This window comes from Pristiophorus japonicus, chromosome 3 (assembly GCF_044704955.1).
Source record: "Pristiophorus japonicus isolate sPriJap1 chromosome 3, sPriJap1.hap1, whole genome shotgun sequence".
In the NCBI taxonomy this organism is placed as follows: domain Eukaryota; kingdom Metazoa; phylum Chordata; class Chondrichthyes; family Pristiophoridae; genus Pristiophorus; species Pristiophorus japonicus.
Window position 1 is genome coordinate 228,633,942 of NC_091979.1, and position 27,689 is coordinate 228,661,630.

At 53.6% G+C, this 27,689-nt stretch overlaps 1 protein-coding gene across 2 annotated transcripts in view; it reads right to left on the reverse strand.

Annotated features, from left to right (window-relative positions):
• The window catches only part of pdcd11 (programmed cell death 11), a 65,131-nt gene that overhangs the window by 25,462 nt on the left and 11,980 nt on the right, over positions 1-27,689 (reverse strand). For both annotated transcript variants that reach the window (XM_070876388.1, XM_070876387.1), the window contains exons 8-25: positions 26,400-26,507; positions 25,105-25,311; positions 21,693-21,817; positions 21,056-21,116; positions 19,355-19,501; positions 18,596-18,847; positions 17,876-18,031; positions 16,162-16,356; positions 14,814-14,888; positions 13,009-13,104; positions 11,483-11,702; positions 9,487-9,636; positions 8,049-8,164; positions 6,747-7,261; positions 5,430-5,492; positions 4,065-4,167; positions 3,268-3,357; positions 1,184-1,286 (exon numbers count right to left, since the gene is read on the reverse strand). In XM_070876388.1, the coding sequence (XP_070732489.1) occupies positions 1,184-1,286; positions 3,268-3,357; positions 4,065-4,167; positions 5,430-5,492; positions 6,747-7,261; positions 8,049-8,164; positions 9,487-9,636; positions 11,483-11,702; positions 13,009-13,104; positions 14,814-14,888; positions 16,162-16,356; positions 17,876-18,031; positions 18,596-18,847; positions 19,355-19,501; positions 21,056-21,116; positions 21,693-21,817; positions 25,105-25,311; positions 26,400-26,507 (2,782 nt within the window). The remainder of the gene's footprint in view (positions 1-1,183; positions 1,287-3,267; positions 3,358-4,064; positions 4,168-5,429; positions 5,493-6,746; positions 7,262-8,048; positions 8,165-9,486; positions 9,637-11,482; positions 11,703-13,008; positions 13,105-14,813; positions 14,889-16,161; positions 16,357-17,875; positions 18,032-18,595; positions 18,848-19,354; positions 19,502-21,055; positions 21,117-21,692; positions 21,818-25,104; positions 25,312-26,399; positions 26,508-27,689) is intronic.

A 27,689-nucleotide genomic window follows, 5' to 3' on the forward strand; every position in this document is an offset into this window, starting at 1 on the left:
GGGTATAGTTTCCTTATTTAAGGAAGGATATACTTGCACTGGAGGCTATTCAGAGAAGGGTCACGCGGTTGATTCCGAAGAAAGGTTGAGCAGGTTGGGCCTGTAATCCTTGGAGTTTAGAAGACTTAGAGGTGATCTTATTGAGGGGGCTTGACAGGGTAGATGAAGAGAGGATGTTTTCCTTCGTGGGGGAATCTAGAACTAGGGGGCATAGTTTCAGAATAAGGGGTCGCCCATTTAAAACTGAGATGAGGAGGAATTTCTTCTCTCAGAGGGTGAAATCCTCTGCTCCAGAGAGCTGTGAAGGCTGGGTCATTGAATATATTTAAGGTAGAGGTAGACAGACAGATTTTTGAGCGATAAGGGAGTGAAGGGTTATGAGGGGCGGGCAGGGAAGTGGAGCTGAGCCCAAGATCAGATCAGCCATGATCTTATTGAATGGCGGAGCAGGCTCGAGGCGCCGAATGGCCGACTCCTGCTCCTATTTCTTATGTTCTATGTTCTTCTGTTCACCTCTCACCGGTGGCAAAATCCGCTTGCAAACCCACGTCTGCCCGTGCCTCCACCAAGCATCCTGCCCAGGTGTTGCTCACTGTCCCACCATGGGCCATTTCGCTCAGTGCAAGGTATTAAAAAAAGGTGATGAATTGCTGGCAGATCGAAGCCCCGCCGCCCCTTCGAGCTCGGACCTACCCGTGAGTGAGCAACACCCCCTCCGAGCTCAGGCCTACCCTGTGAGCGAGCGACCCACACCCCCACCCACTCCGAGCTCAGGCCTATCCGTGAGCGAGTAACCCCCCCCCATAGAGTTCGGGCCTACCCATGAGCAAGTAACCCCCCCCCTCAGAGTTCGGGCATACCCATGAGCGAGCAACCCCCCCTCCGAGCTCGGGCCTACCCGTGAGCGAGTGACCTCCCCTGCCCCGCTGAGATCAGGCCTACCCGTGAACGAGCAACCCCCCCCAACCGCTTGAGCCCGGGCCTACCCATGAGTGAGCGAACCCCCCCTCATCACCCTCCGAGCTCAGGCCTACCTGTGAGCGAGCAACCCCTCTCTCCTCCTCCTCCTCCTCCACCTCCGAGCCCGGGCCTATCCGTGAGCGAGCACCCCTCCTCCCCGCCAGAGCTCGGGCCTACCCGTGAGCGAGCAATCCCCCCCTCCCCGCTTCGAGCTCGGGCCTACCCGTGAGCGAGAGGCTGAGGCGGGTCTCTGTGGTGTCTGGACCGACCACCGTCGCAGTCAAGGCCTGACCGGGTCGGAATTCTTTCTCCGGCTGTTTCAAGCTCTGAATTAGGGAAAAAAAGGGATAAAACCCTTTAGAAAAAGTTTATAAATTGCACAATCCCAACACGAGTCCTCCGCACTCCCTCCCCCCACTGGGATGAGATGGTCAGCTTGTTGAAAGGGCCAATAGCAGCACGTTTAGAACGGACCGAAGGAGACCCAGACCATCTTGCTGGGGTTATCGGGGGGTCAGAGAACCAGGTTCACCTACAGCTCATGCTGAAAACACTCACTGTTTCCAGAGAAGGTTAAGAGGAGATTTAACAGAGGTGTTCAAAATCATGAAGGATTTTGATTAGAGTAAATAAGGAGAAACTGTTTCCAGTGGCAGGAGGTTCAGTAACCAGAGGACACAGATTGAAGGCGATTGGCAAAAGAACCAGAGGGAGAGAGGAGATTTATTTATTTATTTATTTTACACAGCGAGTTGTTGTGATCTGGAACGTGCTGCCTGAAAGGGCGGTGGAAGCAGATTCATTCGTAACTTTCAAAAGGAAATGATATAAATACAGGTGCAGCGTTGAGAATCCGGACCCCTCGGGACCAAAGCCACTCCGGATTCCGGATTTCCAACGCTGCACCTGTACTTCAAAAAGGAATAATTTTCAGGACTATGGGGAAAGATCGAGGGAGTGGGACTGAGCCGGCACAGGCACGATGGGCCGAATGGCCTCCTCCTGTGCTGGGTGATTCTATTCCCATCATCAGTTATCACCCGTTAATCCCAGGCCCTGCTGCCCGGCATAGCTCCGCCCATCCTCAGACACAACAGAGTTGGCAGAGAATCACTTCACTTTCTTTTTACAATTACTGGCGCAAAGATAAATTCAAAACACACACCGCTCCAACGCTGCTCATGTTTGTTCAGATTAACCCGCATCCCAACTTGGGCCAGTGGCTCGAAGAGCCAGTCTCAATTCCGGTCTCACTCTGGCCCAGACGTGGGCTCCTCCCACGGGGGCTCCGTGGGTTCTGAAGGGACTGCCACAGAGATGGGGAGGGGGGGAGGGTGGGGCAGAAAAGAGAACAAGCGGCTTGCCGAGGCAGCCACTTCTGAATTACTCCAGATATGAGCCAGCTGCCCACCATAAATCTGAAGTTCAAATGTCACAGTGTGAGTAATGTGAGACGTCCCGTGTGAGGAGTGTAGCGAGCTCGGGAGGAACAGGTGACTTTGAAGCTCTGGTTCCCAAAGCTTTTCCTCGCCTCCTGTCTGGGTCTGTTCTAGACTCACTGATAGAGATTGATCGCTGTGATTGGTCAACAACATTGGTAGAAGATGAACTAGATGGACCTTGGTTTAGTTCCATTCAGCAATTTCTATATTCCTAAATCACAGAGCATTGCATTCAGATCCACTGGGAGTTCAGCAGGCAAGAGCCAGGTTGACTGGACGGGACGGGACAGAACAGAAAAAACCTTGCATTTCTATAACGCCTTTCATGACCTCAGGACATCCCAAGGGGAGCCAAGGATTTTGGGGAGCAGGTAGGGAAGTGGAGTTGAAGCCAAGATCAGATCAGCCATGATCTTATTGAATGGCGGAGCAGGCTCGAGTGGCCAAATGACCTACTCCTGCTCCTATTTCTTATGTTCAAAAGTGCTTTACAGCCAATGAAGTACCTTTTGAAGTGTAGTCACTGCTGTAATTTAGAAAACCCAGCAGCCAAATTGCACACAGCAAGCTGCCTCAAACAGAAATGAGTTGATGAGCAGATAATCTGTTTAAGTGATGTTGGTTGAGGGATAAATATTGACCCAGATCACCAGGAAGAATTCCCCTGTTCTTCTGAGAATAGTGCCGTGGGATCTTTTACATCCACCGGAAAGGGCAGCGCTCCTTCAGTACTGCACTGGGAGGGTGAAGCTGGATTTTGGATTGTGTGGGACTTGAACCATGTCCTTGTGACTCCGAGGCGACAGTGCTGCACACTGAGCCACGGCGGCGTGCTGGAGACGATAATCCGCGGGTGGACACTCACCTTGAGATTGAGAGACAGCAGCAGCAGCTCGACTTTCCCCCGGACGTCAGGAGTCACTTCCACGTCCAGACATTGCTTGGCACAGTTGTACTGGAGACAGGAGAGAGATTAAAGGCTGGTGAGGCACGGAGTCCTGCTGCAGGAAGCACAGAGTACGCCAGGGAAATCGGGAGAGGGGGCAGGCCAGGCGCCTGGCCACATGGAGCAAAGAGCGCAGGTCAGGGGTGGGTTGTAGTGAGGGGGGACAAGTTACATCCAGGGACTTCTTGCATTGTCAAATTGCTTGTATCAAATCGAGAGATAACATTACAGCCTTGAACACAGGGCCACGAGTCGAGGCCCCATAACACGGCACCATTTGAGCTGTACTGTAAGTGAGCAATTCAAAATGCCCCGCACCTCCCTCCACAGCGGGCCAAACTGACGCCATCGCTGCCCCCCACCCCCGCCCCGCCCCAGTTACCAAACAGCACCTCCAGCACCCACCCCACCCATCACCCTGGTGCCGTGCAGCTCAATATACTCAGTCTCCGGACACAGCACGAGGCTGGATGACATTTATAACTGTGCTGCTGGGTGTTAACGTTCGAGCAGACACCGGTACGTAAACGTCACACACCGACCATCACACTGCAGTGAAATCACAGTGATAACATGGCAGGTTCAGAATCACCGTCCCTGACTCTGCTCAGTAACCAAAGTACCCGCCCCCTCCCCAACCACCACCCACCTGCCGCCCCCACCCCCTCAACCACCCCCCAGTGTGGCATGATAGAAAGACACGTAAGCTGTGGTACCTTGAACACGTAACAGGTCAGCACTTGGCTGGGTGTGAAGGACTTGAGCCTGTCGGCGAGCTGCTCGCCCTGGAGCACCACTGCACAATTCCCCGAGAGCTTGCTGTGAGAGGAAGGGGGCAGTCAGCAGGAAGGTGAGGGAACATCATTACATTGTAACTCTATTGTTTAAGTAAACTTAGAAACATAGAAATTTACAGTGCAGAAGGAGGCCATTTCGGCCCATCGTATCCGTGCCGGCTGACAAAGAGCCGCACGGCCCTCGGTCAGCAGCTCTGAAGGTGACATATAAACCGATGAACAATGGCGGAAAGGTAAAGAGCACCCAGCTCAACCAGTCTGCCCCGCACAACTGCGACACCCCTTACACTGAAACATTCTACACTCCACCCCAACCGGAGCCATTCTTTCCGGGAAAGCGATCACAGAACAGGCAGAGTGAGTTACAGGCTGGAACCCAAAGTGAGGGGTTTGCTCCTGGGGTTTAGAACTTCATTTACTCTCTGCTCTCCTCCTAAAATAGGTTTGACTCTGTGCTGGGTCCGTCCTGCACTCCGGCGTAGCATCCATTCAAAGAGCGAGCCTCGACAGTGAGCTCTTCAATTCTGCGAGACGTCACAGCCGAGCTCGATCCAATCCCCATCTCACACCAACACACAACCGAGAGCAGGGAAATTCATCTCCTCCTGGCACACAGATCTTTGTGGTCTGGGAGGCTCAGGTCCTGCTTCTAGAAACTCACAGCCATCAACCATCCCAATGTTTTAAGCTTTTCACATAAACGTACAGCACAGAAACAGGCCATTAGGCCCAACAGGTCCATGCCGGTGTTTATGCTCCACACCAGCCTCCTTCCATACCTCTTCATCTCCCCCCATCACCCTATCATTCCATCCCTTTCTCCCTCATGTGTTTATCACTTTAACTGCATTGATACTATTCGCCTCAACCCCTCGCTGTGGCAGCGAGTCCCACATTCTCACCTCACTCTGGATAAAGAAGTTTCTCCTCAATTCCCCATTGGATTTATTAGTGACTGTCTGATATTGATGGCCCCCAGTGCTGGACTCTCCCACAAGTAGAAACATCTTCTCTATGTCTACCCTATTATACCCTTTCATAATTTTAAAGACCTCTATCAGGACTCCCTCAGCCTTCTCCTTTCTAGAGAAAAGAGCCCCAGCCTGTTCAATCTTTCCTGATAATTATAACCTCTCAGTTCTGGCATCATCCTTGTGAATCTTTTTTGCATCTTCTCCAGTGCCTAGATATCCCTTTTATAATATGGAGACTAAAATTGTGCACGGTACTCCAAGCTTTATGTGACCTGGGACGCACACCGCGCGTCTCGATTCCTCATCTCACCTGGGTCGCAGTGTTAACTCCGGGATAGTCGTGGCAAAATGCGGGTGCGTGATCGGCAAAAACCTGGCATGAAATGGAGGCAAAAAAAAACATATTAGTCAGTGACGGAAATCATGGTGCAACAAGAAACCTGTGGAATAAAATTGGCCGATTAAATATACGCTCCTCCACGGCCCCGGAGACCCAAGGCAGGGCTCGACTGTCGAGGCATGCGCTGACCCCGCACATTGTGATGCATTGTAATGCACGATAGCCGAGTTACAGGACAGGACTTAAGAGGTCGTTAGTTCAAATCCCAGCACGGCAAGGTGAAAACTGAGTAAATCAGGTGGTTTGTGGGCTGGCATCAGAAAAACTGACCCGTGAAAATGATCGCTGGTCATACACTCAACTGGTTCACTCCCAGTGCGGTATTGAGGGAGTGCCGTACTGTCGAAAGGGCAGTACTGAGGGAGTGCCACACTGTCGGAGGGGCAGCACTGAGGGAGCGCCACACTGTCGGAGGGGCAGCACTGAGGGAGCGCCACACTGTCGAAGGGGAAGTACTGAGGGAGCGCTGCACTGTCCAAGGGGCAGTACTGAGGGAGCGCCGTACTGTTGGAGGGGCAGTACTGAGGGAGCGCTGCACTGTCCAAGGGGCAGTACTGAGAGAGCGCCGTACTGTTGGAGGGGCAGTACTGAGGGAGCGCTGCACTGTCGGAGGATGAGACATAAAACTGATGTCTCGTTTGCTCTCTTAGGTGAACGGAAAATATCCCAAGGCCACTCTTCGAGGAAGAGCAGGGGAGTTATCCCCGGAACCTCGGGCCAATAGTTAGTTATCCCTCAACCAACATCACTAAAACAGATCACCTGGTCATTATCACATTGCTGTTTGTGGGAGCTTGCTGTGCGCAAATTGGCTGCCGCGTTTCCTACATTACAACAGTGATTACATCCCAAAAGTGCTTTATTGGCTGTCAAGCGCTTTGGGATGTCACGAAAGGCGTTAGATAAATGCAAGATCTTAGTTCAATGCCCTTCTTCAGGGAGATAATCTGCCAACCCCTACCTGCACTGGCCTATGTGACTCCAGTCCCACTCAGTGCATTAAGTCATAGTTCCCTCAGGGTGGTGAGGGACGGGCAAGAAATGCTGCTTTGCCAGTGAGGCCCATGTCCCGAGCCCGCAATACATGAACAACTTGTAGCAGCGGCTCGCTAACCCTGGAGCCGCTCGGTGACAGGGACCTGACACAGCAGAGTCACCATGTCCCCTTCCCCCCAGGTCCCACGAGCCGCAAACCAGCGCAGCTCGCCATGGTTTAAGAGTGCCTACCTGTGGGACTTGGCCTCTTTGCCTCCGATGATCTTTGCCGTTACGGCATCGCCGGTTTTGTGCTTGGCCGTCGGGATGGTGCCCTCGGGAACCTGGTCGAGGATCTCCGAGGCGTGGACGAACCCGGTCACACCGCCGTGCAACGCGATGAGCAGGCAGGTGATCCGCACCGACTTCACTGTCCCGCTGACCACGTCCCCGATACACAAGGTGTGCTGGACCCCGGGCAGGGCCTCCTCCCCTCCCTCCGACGGCTTGCGCTCTCGCTTGGCTCTCCGGCCCTTGGCAGGACCCCTGGCGGCCAGTGGGATCCCTCCACGCTCCACGCCCCCGCTCCTCAGCAGCACCGAGATGGTCTGCCCCACTGACAGCTTCTCTGAGTCGAAGTGGAAGGTGTCGTTTAGATGGGAGGCGACGGGAATGAGAAGCAGCTGAGGGGTGCCGGCCAGCGATCCCACGGCAACATCCGGGGCCACAAACTGCACCACCGCAGGATGCTGAGAAATCCCTTTCAACTGCAACACACATTGAAGTCCTCAGTTCATCACAAAGCTCCCTCTACACAGTCCCATCAAACACTCCCAGGGCAGATACAGCATGGGTTAGATACAGAGTAACGCTCCCTCTACACTGTCCCATCACACGCGCCCAGGACAGGTACAGCACGGGTTAGATACAGAGTAAAGCTCCCTCTACACTGTCCCTCAAACACTCCCAGGGCAGGTGCAGCACAGGGTTTGATACAGAGTAAAGCTCCCTTTACACTGTCCCTCAAACACTCCCAGGACAGGTACAGCACGGGTTAGATACAGAGTAAAGCTCCCTCTACACTGTCCCTCAAACACTCCCAGGGCAGGTACAGCACGGGTCAGATACAGAATAAAGCTCCCTTTACACTGTCCCATCAAATACTCCTCCCTCTACACTGTTGAACCATGCCTTATCATCAATCTCAGTGAGATGTGTTACATTGAGAACTGTCCAAATGTAAAACCTTTACGCGGCAGAGAGGTTCCGTCGTCAGTCTGGAACCCCGGTGCAGAGGTGAAAGCGCACACTGCACCACCCAGCCATTTAACTCGGTGCGCTGGTCACAGATGTGTTCGACTTCGTTCATCGAACAACGGGACTGGAGTCCACTTGGTCCCCACGGCCTCAGACATTTCCATTCACAGACAGTGACTCTCGCTCAGTGTATCGGGTAAACTGCCTCCTCTGAACCCTGCCCATCAGGAGTGTCCCCCTCTGCCCCAGCCCAGCCTGGCAAAGGCTTCGGAGAAGATCATCCCGACACTACTGTACCTTTTTCACGTTGGTGTTCAGCAGCTCCTGACGGAGAGAGACGTGTACAGTGGCGGAGAGGAGGTGTACGAACAGCACCACTGCCGAGCACTGCTGTCCCCGGCTCACCCTCAGCTCTGCATTAAGGAACAAAAGCACCATTAGCAAATTTACTGCAGCATGTAAAACATGGCATAACCCCCCACACCCCCGGGCACATCCCCCAATCCCCAACACATCTCCCAATTCCTCCCCCCTCCCCCTGGGCACGGCACATCCTCCCAATCCCCTCCCCCCCCGGGCACAGCACATCTCCCCAATGCACCCCCCTCCTCCCCCCCGGGCACGGCACATCCTCCCAATCCCCCGTTTCCCCCCCCCCACCCCACATTCCCCCCCAATCCCCTCCCCCCCCAGGCAGGGCACATCTCCCCCCATTCCCCCACCCCCTCTAACCATGTGACACACATCGGTGATCATAAAGTATCGTGTCGAGGTGCATCGGTGACAGATTCTCCTGGAGCCATTACGTATTTGATGGAGAGCTCCACTATTCTGCTGATGGAGTAGGTTCCTTATACGTTGCCGAATCATCACAAATCACAACTCCCCTTCAAACCCCAAAACTTCCCAAACCCAGCGGGTTTCATGGCCTCTCCATCAGCTTCTGAATGACGTGCTCAGAATCAGTGACCTACACACTGAAGGTAGGTCAACTCAGGTTATAGTTTATAGTCAGTAACACAGGGCGCTGGGGGAGAGGGGTTACTGAATGACAATGTGAGAGAGCTGGATTAACATCAGTAGAGATACAGTCAGTAACACAGGGCGCTGGGGAAGAGGGGTTACTGAGCGACAGTGAGAGAGAGCTGGATTAACATCAGTAGAGATACAGTCAGCAACACAGGGCGCTGGGGAAGAGGGGTTACTGAATGACAATGTGAGAGAGCTGGATTAACATCAGTAGAGATACAGTCAGTAACACACGGTGCTGGGGGAGACGGGTTACTGAGTGACAGTGTGAGGGAGCTGGATTAACATCAGTAGAGATACAGTCAGTAACACAGGGCGCTGGGGAAAAAGGGGTTATGGAGTGAGGATTAACATCAGTGGAGAGCAAACACCTAATTTTCACAAAGCTAGGTCCCACAAGTAGCAGTGAGGTCATGGTCGGCTAACCGGTTTCTGGGAGCATTGGCTGAGGAAGGAATGTTAGTCAGGACTTTGGGAGATCTATTGCTCCGTAGTGCCGTGGGTTCGTTACCATCTACCTAAACAGGAACAGTTTAATATCTCATTTGAAAGACGCACCTTGGCAGAGCAGCACTCCTTCAGCAATGCAGTGAGGTGTCACCTTAGATTATGGGCTCAAATCCTAGAGTGGAGTTTGAACCCACCACCTTCTGACTCAGAGGCGGAGAATCCTAATCTGGTGAACCCCGATCAGTCGTGCACTTACCCCCCTGGTGATAGCGACTGGCTGTAACGGTCAGTCCGGCAACTTGAGCACCAGTGAAGTACACCGTCCCATCAGCCTTCACTCCATCCACAGCTAGCTCCAGTCTCTGCCCTGTGACCAGGTGGCTCAGATTGGTAACAAGCAAAGAGTCTGAAACAGCAAACGTTTACCGAGGATTAAACTCACTCCCGAGTATCTGTTATTCTATATATAAACCCTCCGAATCCCTCAATTAGATTCTAGCCTATAACTTACTCCCGGGTATCCACTAGTCTATATATAAATCCCCAAATCCCTGGATTAGATTCCAGCCTGTAACTCATTCCCAGGTATGTTATTCTTTATATAAACCCGCCGAACCCCTCGATTAGATTCCAGCCTGTAACTCCTGGGTATCCGTTATTCTATATATAACCCCCCCCCGAACCCCTCGATTAGATTCCAGCCTGTAACTCACTCCTGGGTATCCGTTATTCGATATATAACCACCCCTCCCCGAACCCCTCGATTAAATTCCAGCCTGTAACTCACTCCCGGGTATCCGTTATCACACAACAGTGGGGGCAGTGATATCACACACCGGTGGGAGAGGCCAGTAATATCACACAATAGGGTGGGGGGGGGGGGGGCAGTGATATCACACAAGACCATTGTGCACAGTGACAGTCCTGTGCTGTACATTTGGTTTAACCTGAATTCGAGCTGGACACAGCGAACACGTGAATCAGAGTGGAAGCATCGCGAATCCCAGCCACACAGCGCTTGTGCGAGAAAGAGAGGGAACAGGACCTCTAAAGGAATAGCAACTCTACGGCTAAATAAAGGCAAGTACCTGGAGCCCAACAAATGTATTTTAGAACGTCATGTTGCCAGGCTGCGGAGAAGTTGACTGCTGCACTTCTGACATTTAACACATCGACGAATGAAAGGCAGAACGTTTCGAGAACTGGGAGCTCCAACATGGGGTGGGGGTTAATGGAAATCCAGAACAACACTCTCCCCCAAAAAGCTGCTGAGACTGGGGCTCAACTGAAAATTTCAAAACTGCAACGAGACCTGGGTGTCATGGTTCATCAGTCATTGAAAGGTGGCATGCAGGTACATCAGGCGGTGAGGAAGGCAACTGGTATGTTGGCCTTCATAGCAAGGGGATTTGAGTATAGGAGCAGGGAGGTCTTACTGCAGTTGTACAGGGCCTTGGTGAGGCCTCACCTGGAATATTGTGTTCAGTTTTGGTCTCCTAATCTGAGAAAAGACGTTCTTGCTATTGAGGGAGTGCAGCAAAGGTTCACCAGACTGATTCCAGGGATGGTGGGACTGACATATGAGGAGAGACTGGATCAACTGAGCCTTTATTCACTGGAGTTTAGAAGAATGAGAGGGGATCTCATAGAAACGTACAAGATTCTGATGGGACTGGACAGGTTAGATGCGGGAAGAATGTTCTCGATGTTGGGGAAGTCCAGAACCAGGGGACATAGTCTTAGGATAAGGGGTAGGCCATTTAGGACTGAGATGAAGAGAAACTTCTTCACTCAAAGAGAGTTGTTAACCTGTGGAATTCCCTGCTGCAGAGAGTTGTTGATGCCAGTTAATTGGATATATTCAATAGGGAGTTAGATATGGCCCTTATGGCTAAAGAGATCAAGGGGTATGGAGAGAAAGCAGGAAAGGGGTACTGAGGGAATGATCAACCATGATCTTGTTGAATGGTAGTGCAGGCTCGAAGGGCCGAATGGCCTTCTCCTGCACCTATTTTCTATGTTTCTATGAGTGCAATAGATTTTTGTTGGGTAAGGGTGTTAAGCATCACGGAACCACGGTGAAGTAAAGATACAGATCAGCTATTATCTCACTGAATGGCAGAACAGGTTCGAGGAGCTGCATTGCCACCTCCTGATCCTATGATCCTGACCAATACTGATTGATATCCTGTCTGACGGCTATGAGCATTCGCTGCCTCTCGCACCCAGTGTTTCACAGATTCAGACCTTACCCCTGCTGGCCATCACAGTCCTGATGAACTCCAGTTCCTTCAAGTACTGGCTCAGGAGGGCCAGGCTCTCCCGATCAGCCTCCGCAGATCTGCACTCAGACACTTTCAGAGTCAGCAGCACCCGCTTCTTCTCCTCGTCCAGGTTTGTAACCTTGGCAACCACTGTCTGGCCCACCACAAAATGATCCTCGGTGTTCGTCACAAATTTATCAGACATGGCCTGGGGGAGGAGAAACATCACCCACAGAATCAGTGCCCCTGTAACCAATGTACCTGTGCGCTGCATGCCCATGCTCCGGGTATCCCTCGCCGCCGGCTTTTCACTGTAAAAGCACGCACTGCGGTATTAAGAACAGTCTGTGCAGCCCCTTAAAGGGCACGCGTGGCACTTAACGTAATTACAAGGTACATTGCCTGTAACTCTCTCCCGGATATCTGTTATTCTATATATAAACCCCCCGAACCCCTCGATTAGATTCCAGCCTGTAACTCACTCCCAGGTATCTGTTATTCTATATATAAACCCCCCGAACCCCTCGATTAGATTCCAGCCTGTAACTCACTCCCAGGTATCTGTTATTCTATATATAAACCCCCCGAACCCCTCGATTAGATTCCAGCCTGTAACTCACTCCCAGGTATCTGTTATTCTATATATAAACCCCCCGAACCCCTCGATTAGATTCCAGCCTGTAACTCTCTCCCGGATATCTGTTATTCTATATATAAACCCCCCGAACCCCTCGATTAGATTCCAGCCTGTAACTCACTCCCGGGTATCTGTTATTCTATATATAAACCCCCCGAACCCCTCGATTAGATTCCAGCCTGTAACTCACTCCCGGGTATCTGTTATTCTATATATAAACCCCCCGAACCCCTCGATTAGATTCCAGCCTGTAACTCACTCCCAGGTATCTGTTATTCTATATATAAACCCCCCGAACCCCTCGATTAGATTCCAGCCTGTAACTCACTCCCGGGTATCTGTTATTCTATATATAAACCCCCCCGAACCCCTCGATTAGATTCTAGCCTGTAACTCACTCCTGGGTATCTGTTATTCTATATATAACCCCCCCCCCCCCGAACCCCTCGATTAGATTCCAGCCTGTAACTCACTCCCGTGAGTTCGTTATTCTATATTTAAACCCCCCGAACCCCCCAATTAGACTCATACTTCAGAGGGCAGTTAAAGTCAGTCATGTTGGTGTGGGACTGGAAACATATATAAGCCAGACAGGGTAAGGACAGCAGATTTCTTTCCCTAAATGGCATTAGTGACCCAGTTGGGGTTTTATGACAATCAGACAGCTTCATGCTCACTTTTACGGAGACCAGCTTTTTTTTTTTAAAATAAAAAATTTAAATTCTGAAACTTCAGTTGTCTGGAGTATTGATCCAGTAACAATCACTGCACCACCGTACCCGGGAGCAGCATGCCACGAATTACTCGATAAGGCACGTGCTAACTGCAACTAACAGCGCCACTGACAGTGCAGGGAGCATCTGGAAACCGGACTCACAGCTTTGGGGGCCAGGCCGACGAGCCCGTGCGGGAATTCCACAAACACTCCGTATGGCATAATGTTCTTCACCAACCCCGGCATCTGCATGTCCACCTGGGGAAAACACAGACAGTTACAGCATGGCACAGTGCCCAGGAAGGTAATGGAGTGCAACAAAGGTTCACTCGACTGATTCCTGGGATGAGGGCTGCTCTATGAGAAGTTATTAAGCAGATTGGGAGCAGAATGAGAGACGATTTTATTGAAACACATCAAATTCTTACAGGGCTCGACAGGGTAGATGCAGGGAGGATGTTTCCCCGGGCTGGGGAGTCTAGAACCAGGGGTCACAGAATAAGGAGTCGGACATTTAGGACAGAGGAGAAACTTCTCCACTAAGAGGGTGGTGAATCTTTGGAATTCTCTGCCCCAGAGGGCTGTGGCAGCTCAGTCGTTGAGTATATTCAAGCCAGAGATCGATAGATTTTTAAATATTACATACATACATAGGCAGTCCCTCGGAATCGAGGAAGACTTGCTTCTACTCTTAAAACTGACGAGAGCCACAGTCTCTGTCACATGTGGGACAGGTAGTCGTTGAGGGAAAGGGTGGGTGGGACTGCGCTTGATTTTTGTATGCTCTCGGCGATGAGACTCGAGGTGCTCAGCGTCCTCCTGGATGCACTTCCTCCACTTAGGGCAGTCTTTGACCAGGGACTCCCAGGTGTCGGTGGCGATGTTGCACTTTTTCAGGGAGGCTTTCAGCGTGTCCCTGTAACGTTTCCTCTGACCATCTTTGGCCGTGAAGGAGTTCTGAGTAGAGTGCTTGCTTTGGGAGTCTCGTGTCTGGCATGCGAACTATGTGGCCTGCCCAGTCGGAGCTGATCAAGTGTGGTCAGTGCTTCAATGCTGGGGATGTTGAACTGGTCGAGGACGCTAACGTTGGTGCATCTGTTCTCCCAGGGGATTTGTAGGATCTTGCGGAGACATCGTTGATGGTATTTCTCCAGCGACTTGAGGTGTCTACTGTACATGGTCCATGTCTCTGAGCCATACAGGAGGGCGGGTATTACTACAGCCCTGTAGACCATGAGCTTGGTGGCAGTTTTGAGGACCTGGTCTTCAAACACTCTTTTCCGAAGGCTGCACTGGAGGCGGTGTTGAATCTTGTCGTCAATGTCTGCTCTTGTTGATAATAGGCTCCCGAGGTATGGGAAATGGTCCACGTTGTCCGGGGCCGTGCTGTGGATCTTTCTCGCTGCCATGCTCCACCTCACAGTCAACAAGCTCCCCGCTGGAGTGGAACTAAACTACAGAACCAGTGGGAATCTGTTCAACCTTCGCCGTCTCTAGGCTAGGACCAAGACCACCCCAACCTCTGTCGTCGAGCTACATACAGAGGCTGAACTCCAGGACATAGTCGCCGTATTTACTGAGGTGTACGAAAGTATGGACCTTACACTAAACATCCGTAAGACAAAGGTCCTCCGCTAGCCTGACCCCGCCATACAGCCCTGCCCCCCAGTCATCAAGAATATTAAGGGAATCAAGGGATATGGGGACAGCGCAGGAAAGTGGAGTTGAGGTCGAAGATCAGCCATGATCTTATTGAATGGCTGAGCAGGCTCGAGGGGCCGAATGGCCTACTCCTGCGTCTTATGTCCTTAAATGGAAGGATTTTGCCAGAGAGCACATTCCAAATCAGTGCAGCACGAGTGGGGATTTGAACGTGACTGCTTGCCTGGCAAACTCCAGCTCTTCAGAATAATGCAGGGGAAAGCAGGTGACAGGGGACCCTTGCAGAAAATGGAGCGACAACTCACCTGGAGCTCCGAGACGGCCTTTGCCAGCGGCCCTTGTTCAGCAGAGGCGAGCAGTGCAGCCTTTCTACACAGAATCTGAGCGAGTGGGTTAAGGACAGGGAATGTTTAACGAGAGCAGGAAACCAGCACAGCTACTGAACACAGTGTGCGACAGAGCCCGCCTGTAGTGGGTCTGACGCACTCACTCACGTACTGCACCAACTCCCACACCACATCGACATTTACTCCAACTCAACAGTCCATGACAATGAAAACTAAATTAATACTTTTGTAATTGAAATCAATCAACAATCTATCCACGAGAAGACCGATAATTAAAACTAAAACCACCAACAAACTCACTTGGCTCTTGTTATAAGATGGAAAGACCGAAGCTTGGTGCCGGGAGGGAGGGAAAGGCCCCTGGGCGCTCAGGGGATTAATACGATCAATCCACCCACCCCGCAGCATTTATATTGCTGCTGGGGTAGTAGGCCAGTCTGCCACTCCAGGTGACACATGGGCCCAGATACTGCGGGCCCAGGTTTCCCGCGAACGGCGCCTCCAACTGCAAAAAACATTTTGCAAATATCCGGTGGTCCCGGAGAAGCGAACACGTCCGCTCCGAGGCCCAGCCCAGCCCAGAGGGGCAGCCTAGCCCAGAGGCCCAGAGGGGTAGCCCAGCCCAGAGGCCCAGCCCAGCCCAGAGGCCCAGCCTAGCCCAGAGGCCCAGAGGGGCAGCCCAGCCCAGAGGCCCAGAGGGGCAGCCCAGCCCAGAGGCCCACGCATCTCGGGAGCGTACGGGCATCCTGGGATCACGTGGGCCCGACCACCAATCACAATGTTGCATTTTCTCATTGCTAGTAATGGTGAGTTCAGTTTGTGTGGAGCACCATTCCTGTCAATGGGGATACCCCCAAAAACAAATAAAAAACACAAATAAAAAAAACACATCACATTTAAAATTCTAGAAATCGAATTAAATTAAATGTTCTAGAATTTTAAAAAAAATGTTTTAATAGTGCTAAAAATAAGCTTACCTTAATGGACAAGGTTTTTAATATAAAAATTAGTCATAATTTTTTTTCTTGCATCTGCTTTTACCAGGCCTAAGAGTTTTAAGGACATTCGCCGGGCAAACAGCCCAATTCTCAGTCCGCGGAGACCCTTTACTTTTGCATTCGTACAATCTGTCAGAAGAAACATTGACAGATCGCCGGGTTTAGGCACATGCGCAGTGCCCGGAACTTGCAGGTCCTCATCGAGCACGGCGCGCATCGTACACTCCCAGAAAGGCCCGTATAAAACTCCTGCTGTTGAAAATGTACTTCACAAATGAAGACGAGTTTTGGTTGGGAACAAAGGATACAATTTGGCCACGGGCGTGGCTTAGGCACATGACACTGGGGATGACGTCACCCTCCTGCAGCCTCTCCGCGAAGAGCCGACAGTTGGTCACGTGGTCCGAGAGATGGGTCGCAGGGAGAAAGGCAGACGCTCGCTCCGGGAGGATGGCAACCTCCAGCCCATTCTCCATCTTCGCCAACACTTCCACATCCACAATCTGAAACACGTTGAACAAAGTGAAAGCATATCAGCACCAAGCAGAAGGAAAGAAGCAGGGACATTCTTCAAAAGATAGGATACGAGGAACAGGAGGAGGCCATTCAGCCCCTCGAGCCTGTTCCTCCATTCAATGAGATCGCGGTTGATCTGTTTCGCAACTTCATCCACCTGCCTTGGTTCTGTAACCCTCAATACCCTTACCCAACAAAAATATCAATCTTAGTTATGACATTTCCAACTGACCCCCAGCCTCAACAGCCTTTTGGAGGAGAGAGTTCCAGATTTCCACTGCCCCTTGTGTGAAGAAGGAAATAGTTTCTCTCTATCAACTCCTTCAATCGTCTTAAACACCTCAAACAGATCAGCCCTTAATCTTCTCTACTCGAGTGAATACAAGCCCAGTCTGTGCAACCTATCCTCATCATTTAACTTTTTTAGCCCCGGCATCATCCTGGTAAATCTGCGGCGCTTCCCCCTCCGAGGCCGACATATCCTTCCTGAGGTGCAGGGCCCAGAACTGGATGCAGTTACTCCCGATGGGAGTCTAACCAGAGCTCAGTACAACGGAAGCATAACTTCCACCCCACACCAATTTAAAGCAACAGCAACCACTTAAAACTCAAATTTGTGACTGAAATTTTAAATGAAGGCGAAATCCTGATCAAACCAGGAACCCCCACTTAGGAACACACCCAGTCAGTACAGTCCAAGGCAGGCACCTACAGTAACACCATACCGAGGGAATGCCCCTTAATATGGGAAGGTCTGTGTGCTCTGAGGACCCAGAGAGCTATGCAGGTGGGGGTGGGGGTTGGGTGAGTCGGGGAGGGGTGAGTCCGGAGGTTTGGTGAGTCGGGGCGGGGCGGGAGAGTCCGGGGTCGGAAGCTGTCCAGGTAAAGTTACTTTTTGTTACAGGAAGAACCCAGAGACAAGTCGAGTGTGCTATAGACTGGCAAATGTAAAGATTGATGGTGGAGAACCAACATCTGCTGGGTGTGAGGGAAGGAGTGACTCTAATCAGAGTCAAATATCTTGCTCTGGAAGAAATGGGATTTCTTATGTCACGAGGCACAGGAGAGTTTAACTATTTAATTATATCTCTATTATTTTATTCTCCTGTGACACTCTCTCTCAGATCTCACTCTTGCTCTCGGGTGACGACACTATCCCTGAAATGCTGCTCTCATCACTTTACCTTTCCACGCACTCGTGTCATAACTGTCTGCCGTGGCGCAGTGGGCAGCACTCTTCGCTTGAGTCAGAAGGTCGTGGGTTAAATTCCCACTCTGGAGACCTGAGCCCATAATACAGGCTGACACTCCCAGTGTAGTGCTGAGGGAGCGCTGCACTGTCGGAGGCGCTGTCTTTTGGATGACACATTAAACCGAGGCCCCATTTGCTCTCTTAAGTCGACGTAAAAGATCCCAGGGCAATATTTCGAAGATCTCATTGTTATTTGTGGGATCTTGTGTTTCCTACATTACAACAGTAACTGCACTTTCTATATTTTCCAATACCTTTCCAGTCGGGTACAGTGAAGCTCCTTTACTGTCCTTGGGAGTACCATCAGCTCCAGTTCCCACTTCCTGTGTAACAGTATCCCTGGTGGCTTTAAGGGACAACAGCAGCTTCTCCTGGGATGGGTCACACTTCAGGACAGTGACCTTGACGACCTGGGGAGGGGGTGAAGTATGAAGGTTACCAGGAGGAGGCAAAGATTGGCATGGCACAGCACACAAAACATCGCGGGTACTGTCGCTCACCCACACCCACTCACCCCCGATGTGGGTCCCACTCCGAACGCACCTGTACCGTTCCCGCACCACCCCCAACGCACCCCTCCTCTCACGGACCGCTCGCTTCCATTCCCAAGGGCCGCTCTCTTCCTCCACCTCCCTCCCCCCCCCACCCGACCTCCGTCCCCTCTCTCACCCACCCCACACACCTCCGTCCTCTCTCACCCCACCCCCTTCCACTCCCTCACGCCCGTCCTCTCGCTCACCCCACCCCACTCCCTCTCTTATCCCATCCCCCCCCACTCCCTCCCTCATCCCCCCCCCCCCCCCCCCGTGTCCCACTCCCTCACCCCCCCCCATCCCGCTCTCTCACCTCCCTCATCCCCCCCCAGCTCTCTCATTTCCCCCCACCCCCGCAGCTCCCTCACCCAACCGCGCCCCCCCCCCCCACCCCATCCCGCTCCCTCACCTCCGTCCCTTCCCCACGGACCCCTCCCTCACCTGGCCAACATAGAAGACCTTCTCGGGGAAGGGCACAGGGCGGGCGCTCAGCTCCTGCCGCGGGACCAGACCACGCACTTCGTTGTAGAAGCGGACGATGCAGCCGAACGGCTTGACGCACACGATGTACCCGTGGGCCACCCGTCTGGGGACTGCCTCCTTGTAGCAGGTGAGGAGGGGCAGCTTCGAACCAACCAGCGTCTTCTTCCGAGTCAGGATAAGCTTCTTGGAGTCGCTGTTCACCGTCAGCACCTGAGAAGGAAACAATGTTTAATCTAAATAGGGGACTCTGCAGCTCACTTATTTCTAAAAACAATAGCGTGTGGGTGATGCTGGCTCGACGATATTTAGCGCCCTTCCCTCGAGGGCAGTATGGGGCTGGACAGGGTAGGGGGCAGACTCTTTTCCCAGAAGGGCATTAGTGAACCAGGTGGCTTTTACAACAATCTGGCAGCTTTCCTGGTTATTTTACAGTTCCTGCCTATTTAATACGCCAGATCTTCTGAATCCCATTTCACAACCTTGCATGGTGGGATTTGAACTCTGCCTCTGGGCACTGAGGGAGTGCCGCACTGCTGGAGGGGCAGTACTGAGGGAGAGCCGCACTGTCGGAGGGGCAGTACTGAGGGAGAGCCGCACTGTCGGAGGGGCAGTACTGAGGGAGAGCCGCACTGTCGGAGGGGCAGTACTGAGGGAGAGCTGCACTGCCGGAGGGACGGACTTTCGGATGAGCCGTTAAAAGTGACACTGTGCACTCACCCTGCACCTCACTTGGTCTCCCACGCTGTACAGCTTTTCTGGATGCTTGAGCGGGACGTCGGCCAGGTGTGTGCGAGGCACCAGTCCCCGGATGTGGTCTGTAAGCTTCACGTGCACTCCGAATTTCTCCAGAGAGATGACTTTACCCTGAAAAGCAGCAACGGCACAAAAGCAGTGTATTGGCAAATCTATTGTGAAAGGTAGAGTTAGATTCCACCCAAAGTGACCATTGTACACGTGCGCTGAGGGAGTGTTGGCATGTGCCCATCAAACTCCCTTTATAGAACGGCCAGGGGGGAGTTTACAGAATACTCATTAGGGGTCTGTGGGTAGAGGAGTCTCTGTATACACAGATCAGGGGTCAGTGAATAGGGATCAAGGGTCAGCGGGTGAGGTTTGTGTGGTAAATGAATATCAGAGGTCATTGGATGCTGACCAGGATGGGGGACGCCGGGTAACTTTTGAGGAAAGGGAGCTCGGGTTAAATGTACTTTCCGTGCCCGACCCCATGGGCACCAATACCTGCACCCTAACCGACCAACCGACCCCACGGGCACCAACAGTTGCACCCTAACCCTGCCCGAGCCCATGGGCACCAACACTTGCACCCTAACTGCTGCCCTGCCCGAGCCCATGGGCACCAACACTTGCACCCTAACCCTGCCCAAACCCATGGGCACCAACACTTGCACCCTAACTGCTGACCTGGCCAAGACCCATGGGCACCGACACTTGCACCTTAACCCTGCCTGAGCCCAAGGGCACCAACACTTGCACCCTAACTGCTGCCCTGGCCAAGACCCATGGGCACCAACACTTGCACCCTAACCCTGCCCAAACCCATGGGCACCAACACTTGCACCCTAACTGCTGCCCTGCTCAAACCCATGGGCACCAACATCTGTCCCCTAACTGCTGTCCAGCCTGAGACCAGCCAGCACAGCACAGACTGAGAACCAAACCTGGAAACTTCTACTCACCGAGATAGGCCGTGGGGGCGGGGGGGTGCGGGGAATCGAGCTGGTCTCGGAATGCAGTCACAATGATCAGGTTTCAGCGCTTTGGGCGGGTCAGAAAACAGGGTGAAGGCACTTGACCAGGGAATTGAGAGAGATGGGCATGGAGATGGATGGCAACTCTGTGTTAAAGGATGTTGGAAAAGGCATGATGGTTCATAAGAACACAAGAAATAGGAGTCGGCCATTTAAGTCTGCTCTGCCATTCAATAAGATCATGGCTGATCTGATCATGGACTCAGCCCCACTCTCCCGCCTGCTAACCCTTCACTCTTTTATCGCTCAAACATCTGTCTATCTCCACCTTGAATATACTCAATGGCGCAGCCTCCACAGCTCTCGGGTTGCTCCACAGCTCTGAGGACAGAGTGGGCAAGCTGAGCTCGTTGAGGGGTCGAGAGAAAAGAGCAGACAGGTGGAAGGCACCCGGAACTGCAGAGGGAGAAAGTTGCTGTTGGAGCGTTTGGTTTGCCTGTTTCCCGGCAATGCCAAACCCACGGCCAGGGTTGGAGGGAGAACGCAAGGTCTGGTACGGACATATAATCATTCTCAGAAGACCAAGGAGTGGATTGGAACTTGACTCGTTCCACAGGAGCTGCAGATGGTGCCGAGGCAAGAGAGCAGGACACTGTGGGGCACGTAACGCGTGCAGACTGGTAATGTCGCCGAGGCTTTATGGACCTACCTCGATCAGCTGTCCCGACTCGATGTCCTGGTACCTCAGAAATGGGGCATCAATAATGCTCCTGAAAATGAGAAACTCAAAGTGAAAGGAGGGATTTGCGTGCTCCGGCATGTCAGACATTATACCGACAGTCTCAGCTGACTGCAAGGGTTCTGCATGGATTCAGTTTGTGCAGTCTCCATGTAACCGCTTTTGGAAATCATCCCAAAGCAAAAACACACCCCACTCAATTCAGAACAATTGGGTGCAGCAGACAACGGAGGGTGGACAGTACAGATACTCTGTATCTAACCTGTGCTGTACCTGCCCTGGGAGTGTTTGATGGGACAGTGTAGAGGGAGCTTTACTCTGTATCTAACCTGTGCTGTACCTGCCCTGGGAGTGTTTGATGGGACAGTGTAGAGGGAGCTTTACTCTGTATCTAACCCCGTGCTGTGTCTGCCCTGGGAGTGTTTGATGGCACCGTGTAGAGGGAGCTTTACTCTGTATCTAGCCCGTGCTGTACCTGCTCCCTCTCCCACACACTTGCCTTAGGGTAACACGGGCTGTCTTTCTGTCTCACCAGTTATACTCTATCGAACACGACATCCCAATATTGATGACCGATCCCACACAGAAACAGGCCGAGGTCACTCACTTTTTCAGCGACACGAGGGCCATCTGTTCCACGGGGCTGTGATCAATGACCCTGCACCTGTGGTTGGTGCCTTCCTTGAACTTGCTGGGGTTAAAGGTCAGCTTTGTGTCAGACAGATGACGTTTCTGGAATGACGAAGGGTGGAAGTTAACAGTTAGTTAGTAATTGTGTGGGATGCAGTGCAACCCCAGCGCTGACAGCAGGCGCCTCCGTGGGAACAAGGTTTGCCTTCGATCAGCGGCTTAACAGAATCGGACTGTTACACCAATCAACAAGCATGTTGTGGATCGCCATCGAATAAACGGAATCAGAATGCAGGCAATGCAACTAGCTTTACTTACGCTGCAGTCAGTCTTCAGTACAATCTGTAATCCCACATCTATTACAGCCGATTAGAAGGCCTTACGCACACTTAGTAATTTACTTATATTATAAAAACAGAAAATGCTGGAAATGCTCAGGTGGTCAGGGAGCATCTGTAAAGAGAGAAACAGAGATAACATTTCTGGTCGCTGACCTTTCTTCAGAGCAACATGAAAGGTCATCGACCTGAAACCTTAACTCTGTTTCTCTCCTAACAGAGGCTCCCTGACCTGCTGAGTGTTTCCTGCATTTTCTGTTTCTGTTTCAGATTTCCAGCGTCCGCAGTATTTTGCTTTTGCATTCGCAATTTAATAATGTTTGTTCATGCACTCAGTGCCCAGTCATAAGGTGTGAACTGGTGAGGAAGCAGAGCGGCTTCTGCCCGGAATATACGAAGCCCGTTAGACGCTATAACCAGCAACGTTGCAAATTACATCAATGCAAATGATTATCGGTTGCAGTCCGCTGCAAGCGAGAGGGGACTCCACAACAAGACGCTCTATGCCCCTTTTAAATGTGGCCGTTTGAGGTGATGGGGACTGCACTGGCTTCCCTAGGTACAAGAGGATATCGGTTCGTCAGAGGGCCTGGAATTTTTCTTTTAGCCTTCTGTCTGCAATAATGGTTTTTCTTCAGGCCTGCTCTCAGTCCAGCATCAGACCCCGGGTCTCCAGGGAGGGAGTGTGCCACTGACACTGGCTCGCGACAGCAGGTGTCGAGGACCCGCTGCCGGGAGGCTCAAACCCGACTCCGTGCATCAGGCAAACCCAGGTCCAAACCACGAGTGCACAGCAAGCGAGAGGAGACCTCACATCGAGTGGTCCTGCATCTCGGCCTGTTGGTACAAAGGTGTGTTGCACAGTCAGGGTGCCGCTCTCCGCAGCCTGCCCCAACATCCGTGTCCCGCCGCTCTTTCCTGCACCCACCGCACCAGGCCTCAACCACAAAGGCAGCCAATGTTCCCTCGTCTCCACTGTGTAACCGGCTCTGGGAAGTGCGCAAAGGCGGTGCACACCCCAGCCGTTTCTCTCAGTATTTACAGATGGCGCACTCGCAACATACCTGGCACTGGGACACTATCGGGAGGGAATGGGCGTCAGTCGTAGCTGAGTGGGCAGCACTCTCATCTCTTGAGTCATAAGATCGAGGGTTCAAGTCCCACTCCAGGGACTTGAGCACTAGATTTGAGGCGGATACTCCCATCGAGCGACACGCCGCCGGAGGGGCGGGACAGGGGGAGCGACGCGCCGCCGGAGGGGAGGGACAGGGGGAGCGACGCGCCGCCGGAGGGGAGGGACAGGGGGAGCGACGCAACGCCGGAGGGGAGGGACAGGGGGAGCGACGTGCCGCCGGAGGGGAGGGACAGGGGGAGCGACGCGCCGCCGGAGGGGTGGGACAGGGGGAGCGACGCGCCGCCGGAGGGGCGGGACAGGGGGAGCGCCGCGCCGCCGGAGGGGAGGGACAGGGGGAGCGCCGCGCCGCCGGAGGGGAGGGACAGGGGGAGCGCCGCGCCGCCGGAGGGGAGGGGAGGGACAGGGGGAGCGACACGCCGCCGGAGGGGAGGGACAGGGGGAGCGACACGCCGCCGGAGGGGAGGGACAGGGGGAGCGACACGCCGCCGGAGGGGAGGGACAGGGGGAGCGACACGCCGCCGGAGGGGAGGGACAGGGGGAGCGACACGCCGCCGGAGGGGAGGGACAGGGGGAGCGACACGCCGCCGGAGGGGAGGGACAGGGGGAGCGACACGCCGCCGGAGGGGAGGGACAGGGGGAGCGACACGCCGCCGGAGGGGAGGGACAGGGGGAGCGACACGCCGCCGGAGGGGAGGGACAGGGGGAGCGACACGCCGCCGGAGGGGAGGGACAGGGGGAGCGACACGCCGCCGGAGGGGAGGGACAGGGGGAGCGACACGCCGCCGGAGGGGAGGGACAGGGGGAGCGACACGCCGCCGGAGGGGAGGGACAGGGGGAGCGACACGCCGCCGGAGGGGAGGGACAGGGGGAGCGACACGTCGCCGGAGGGGAGGGACAGGGGGAGCGACACGCCGCCGGAGGGGAGGGACAGGGGGAGCGACACGCCGCCGGAGGGGAGGGACAGGGGGAGCGACACGCCGCCGGAGGGGAGGGACAGGGGGAGCGACACGCCGCCGGAGGGGAGGGACAGGGGGAGCGACACGCCGCCGGAGGGGAGGGACAGGGGGAGCGACACGCCGCCGGAGGGGAGGGACAGGGGGAGCGACACGCCGCCGGAGGGGAGGGACAGGGGGAGCGACACGCCGCCGGAGGGGAGGGACAGGGGGAGCGCCGCAGCGCCGGAGGGGAGGGACAGGGGGAGCGACACGCCGCCGGAGGGGAGGGACAGGGGGAGCGACACGCCGCCGGAGGGGAGGGACAGGGGGAGCGCCGCAGCGCCGGAGGGGAGGGACAGGGGGAGCGACACGCCGCCGGAGGGGAGATACTGAGGGAGCGCCGCAGCGCCGGAGGGGAGGGACAGGGGGAGCGACACGCCGCCGGAGGGGAGGGACGGGGGGAGCGACACGCCGCCGGAGGGGAGGGACAGGGGGAGCGACACGCCGCCGGAGGGGAGGGACAGGGGGAGCGACACGCCGCCGGAGGGGAGGGACAGGGGGAGCGACACGCCGCCGGAGATGCCACCTTTTGGATGCGATGTTAAACCGAGGCCCCGTCTGCTCTCTCGTGGACGTAAAAGGCACGCTTCTAAAGAAGAACTTATCCTGGACCGATGTTTATCCCTCAACCAACATCACCAAAAAGAATTACATTGCTGTTTGTGGGAGCTTGCTGTATGCAAATTAGCTGCTGCGTTTCCTACATTACAACAGTTTGAAAGTATGTAATTGGCTGTAAAGCGCTTTGGGACGTCCTGAGGTTGTAAAAGGCACTACAGAAATGGAAATCTTTCTTTCTTAACTACAGATTCAGACTGTATCTTGCTGTGTGTGGCGCCATTAGCGTTGACAGAATGTTACCGTGCACAGAAATCGTTACACACGCACGGACGTGTTGGTGAGCAGAGGTGAATCACTCACATGTGAGTAGGCAAAGGTCCCATCGCCCAGCTGAAAGGTGACGCCAGCTCCCTTGTGGTAGCACAGCACCGTGCATTCTGTCAGAATCTCACCGACCCCGTGCATGCTGGCCTGCTGCACCACAGCCCCAGGCTGCAGCAACTGGGGTCGCAGTGTCAAATGCACAGACTTCGAGTCCGGTTGCACGTACAGCACGCAGGCCTTCACCTGGAAGGGAAACACATTCCTTGCAGGTCATTGCGGACAGAACAGCAGCAACAAGGCATAAAATTCAGAAAATGCAGCAAATGCAATAATAGAATCAAATTCACGATAGAATCGCTCTCGATTGGGGACTGTGGGGTCCCCCAGTTAGATCTATCCCAGTATATAATGCTGAGACCCTTTCCACTGGGGACTGTATGGGGTTTCCCAGTGATAATTATCCCTGTGTATAATTCTACACATGCCAGAGCAGCTTTTTGTTGAGACCCACTCTCCGGAATGCTGAGCTGATGCAGGCTGGTGTAAAAGTGAAGGTGATGGAGCAGGTATGATATAATGGCTTTTTATCCAAGGAGCCCATTGTCACATCGTTTGGGGAAGGCACAGGGGACAATCGCCGTGTGACTGAGCTCAGTAACTGGAACCCGAGTCTCTGCAGCCTTGGCATCAGTGCATGTGTCTGTGTGTGTCGTGTCTGTGTGTGTGCATGTCGGCCTGTATCTGTGTGCGCGTGTGTCGGTGTGTATTGTCTGTGTGCGCGTCGGTGTGTGTTGACTGTGTGCGTGCGTGTCGGTGTGTGTTGTCTGTGTGCGCGTGTCGGTGTGTGTTGACTGTGTGCGTTTGTGTCGGTGTATGTTGTCTGTGTGCACGCTCGTGTCGGTGTGTGTTGTTTGCAATGAACATTCCCTCCAATAAAATCTGTGTCCAGAACTTTAATTCCTGACACAAGAGACAACGGCTTTGAGGTTGTCCCTTTCGCAGTATTTAAATCAATTCACGGTCACAATGACCTCCTGGAGCTCAGTTTTGATTGCCCTTCGGGGTCGGAGAGGAATTTCCCACAATATTTGGTTTGTTAACTCTCCCAGGAGAGGATTTGGCTGCTGGTGGGTGGGAGTACTGGGGGCGATAATGCTCAGTTGAATGGGATGGATTCAAGGGACCAGCTGGTCTTTTATCAATCAGTCTGGCTGGTGTGACCATTTGTATAATACCAGTTACAGTTCCCCGAGGGCTCATCGCCAGCTCCCGACGCCAATTTGTGAAGCACCACGGAGTGTCTTGCTATATTAAAGGTTCCTCAAACTCACCTGTTGACCCTGGCGGTAGGTCCCAACTTTCTGCGGGTCCAGGTGCATAAAATCCACAGAGCCCGACAAGCCGGAGAGGAACTGCAGAGCCAGGCCGCGGAAAGTCACCTGCAATTAAATCAGCTTAAGAGTCGAACCAGGGAGCGGTCATCACAACACAAGCTCAAAGAAAGTCACTGCAGGCATGCGCCGAGAGAGGTCGGGCAGGGAGTGGTCAGACCTGGGCCTGCAGCCCAGTGCACACCCCGAGGGGTCAGAGGGAGAGAGGTCGGGCAGGGAGCGGTCAGACTTGGGCCTGCAGCCCAATGTACACCCAGAGGGGTCAGAGGGAGAGAGGTCGGGCAGGGAGAGTTCAGACATGGGCCTGCAGCCCAGTGCGCACTCCGCGGGGTCAGAGGGAGAGAGGTCGGGCAGGGAGCGGTCAGACCTGGGCCTGCAGCCCAGTGTACACCCCGAGTGGCCGGAGCTAGAGAGAGAGATCAGGCACGGAGCGGTCAGACCTGGGCCTGCAGCCTAGTGCACACACCGAAGGGTCAGAGGGAGAGAGATCGGGCAGGGAGCGGTCAGACCTGGACCTGCTGTCCAGTGCACACCCCGAAGGGCCAGAGGGAGGGAGCAGGTCGGGCACGGAGCGGTCAATCCAGTGCACGCCCTCTCAGCAACTGAGTGCAGTGCTTCATGAGAAGGTTCCTGTTACACAATTAGCAACGGTCACTCGCAGGCAGCCTCCCTCTGGCCAAATATTTGCGCCATGAAGTGTCCTGAGAAGAGTGAAGGAGGCTCGTGGTCAAAACTGTTCTGAAAGCAGGGTAGCCATTTCACAGAATCAGACAAATGTTGGTGCAGGTGGCGGCCATTTGGCGCAGCATGCCAGGCTCAATGCGAGCTCCCTCAGACTCATGTTAATCCATTTCCTTCTACCCTCCTCCTCTTTCCTTTTACACCTCCAGGACTAACCCGGAAATTCTGCCCCTTGTTAGTGATTCACCTATCTGTGGAAACAATCTTTCCCCATTTAACCTCAAACTCTTTCCTAATTTTAAATGTTAGATCATTTTTAACCTTCACTCCTGCACTCAGTCCAAGCTCGTGTCCTTAATCGTGACTCTATCACATCCCTGGTACTGTCCTGCTGAGGGTGTCCCTCTTCCCATGCTTCAATATCCTGGTTATAGTGGGATCCCCGAGGCTGCAGAGTGCTCCAACTGTGTCCTAACCTAACAGATTGATAATTATCCCCTTCACCGTACTCTAGAACTAGAAAGCTCAGGCAAAAAGATAACTCTTGAA